The 342-nt window shown below is 57.9% G+C and overlaps 1 protein-coding gene across 1 annotated transcript in view; it reads left to right on the top strand.

Moving 5' to 3' along the window:
* The window catches only part of EMH_0033640 (pescadillo family protein, putative), a gene marked incomplete at both ends in the record, with an annotated part of 3025 nt that overhangs the window by 1636 nt on the left and 1047 nt on the right, over window positions 1-342 (top strand). The window contains one exon of the mRNA XM_013494776.1: window positions 260-303. Within this exon, the coding sequence (XP_013350230.1) occupies window positions 260-303 (44 nt within the window). The remainder of the gene's footprint in view (window positions 1-259; window positions 304-342) is intronic.

The following is a 342-nucleotide window of genomic DNA, read 5'->3' as shown; positions in this document are numbered from 1 at the left end:
CTGCTGCTGTTGCTGCTGCTGCTGCTGTTGCTGCTGTTGCTGCTGCTGCTGCTGCTGCTGCTGCTGCTGTTGCTGCTGTTAATATTGCTGTTGCTGCTGCTGCTGTTGGTGCAGCATCTGCAGCCGCACGATTTTGAAACCTCCGTATCTCATTTCTTTTCTGCTGCTGCTGCTGCTGCTGCTCCGCCTCCTGCTGCTGCTGCTGCTGCTGCTGCTCCGCCTCCTGCTGCTGCTGCTGCTGCTGCTGTATATATATCAGGCGTGCAGCAGATGTGTGGCGAGGGTCTGCATGCGCGGGAGTACGTGCAGCCGCAGTGGGTGTTTGACTGCATCAACAACGCT

This window comes from Eimeria mitis, genomic scaffold (genome assembly GCF_000499745.2).
Source record: "Eimeria mitis Houghton genomic scaffold, Emh_scaff1280, whole genome shotgun sequence".
Classification (NCBI taxonomy): Eukaryota; Apicomplexa; class Conoidasida; order Eucoccidiorida; family Eimeriidae; genus Eimeria; species Eimeria mitis.
Note: the sequence above shows the minus strand (reverse complement) of the source record. Positions and strands in the feature narration are given on the sequence as shown.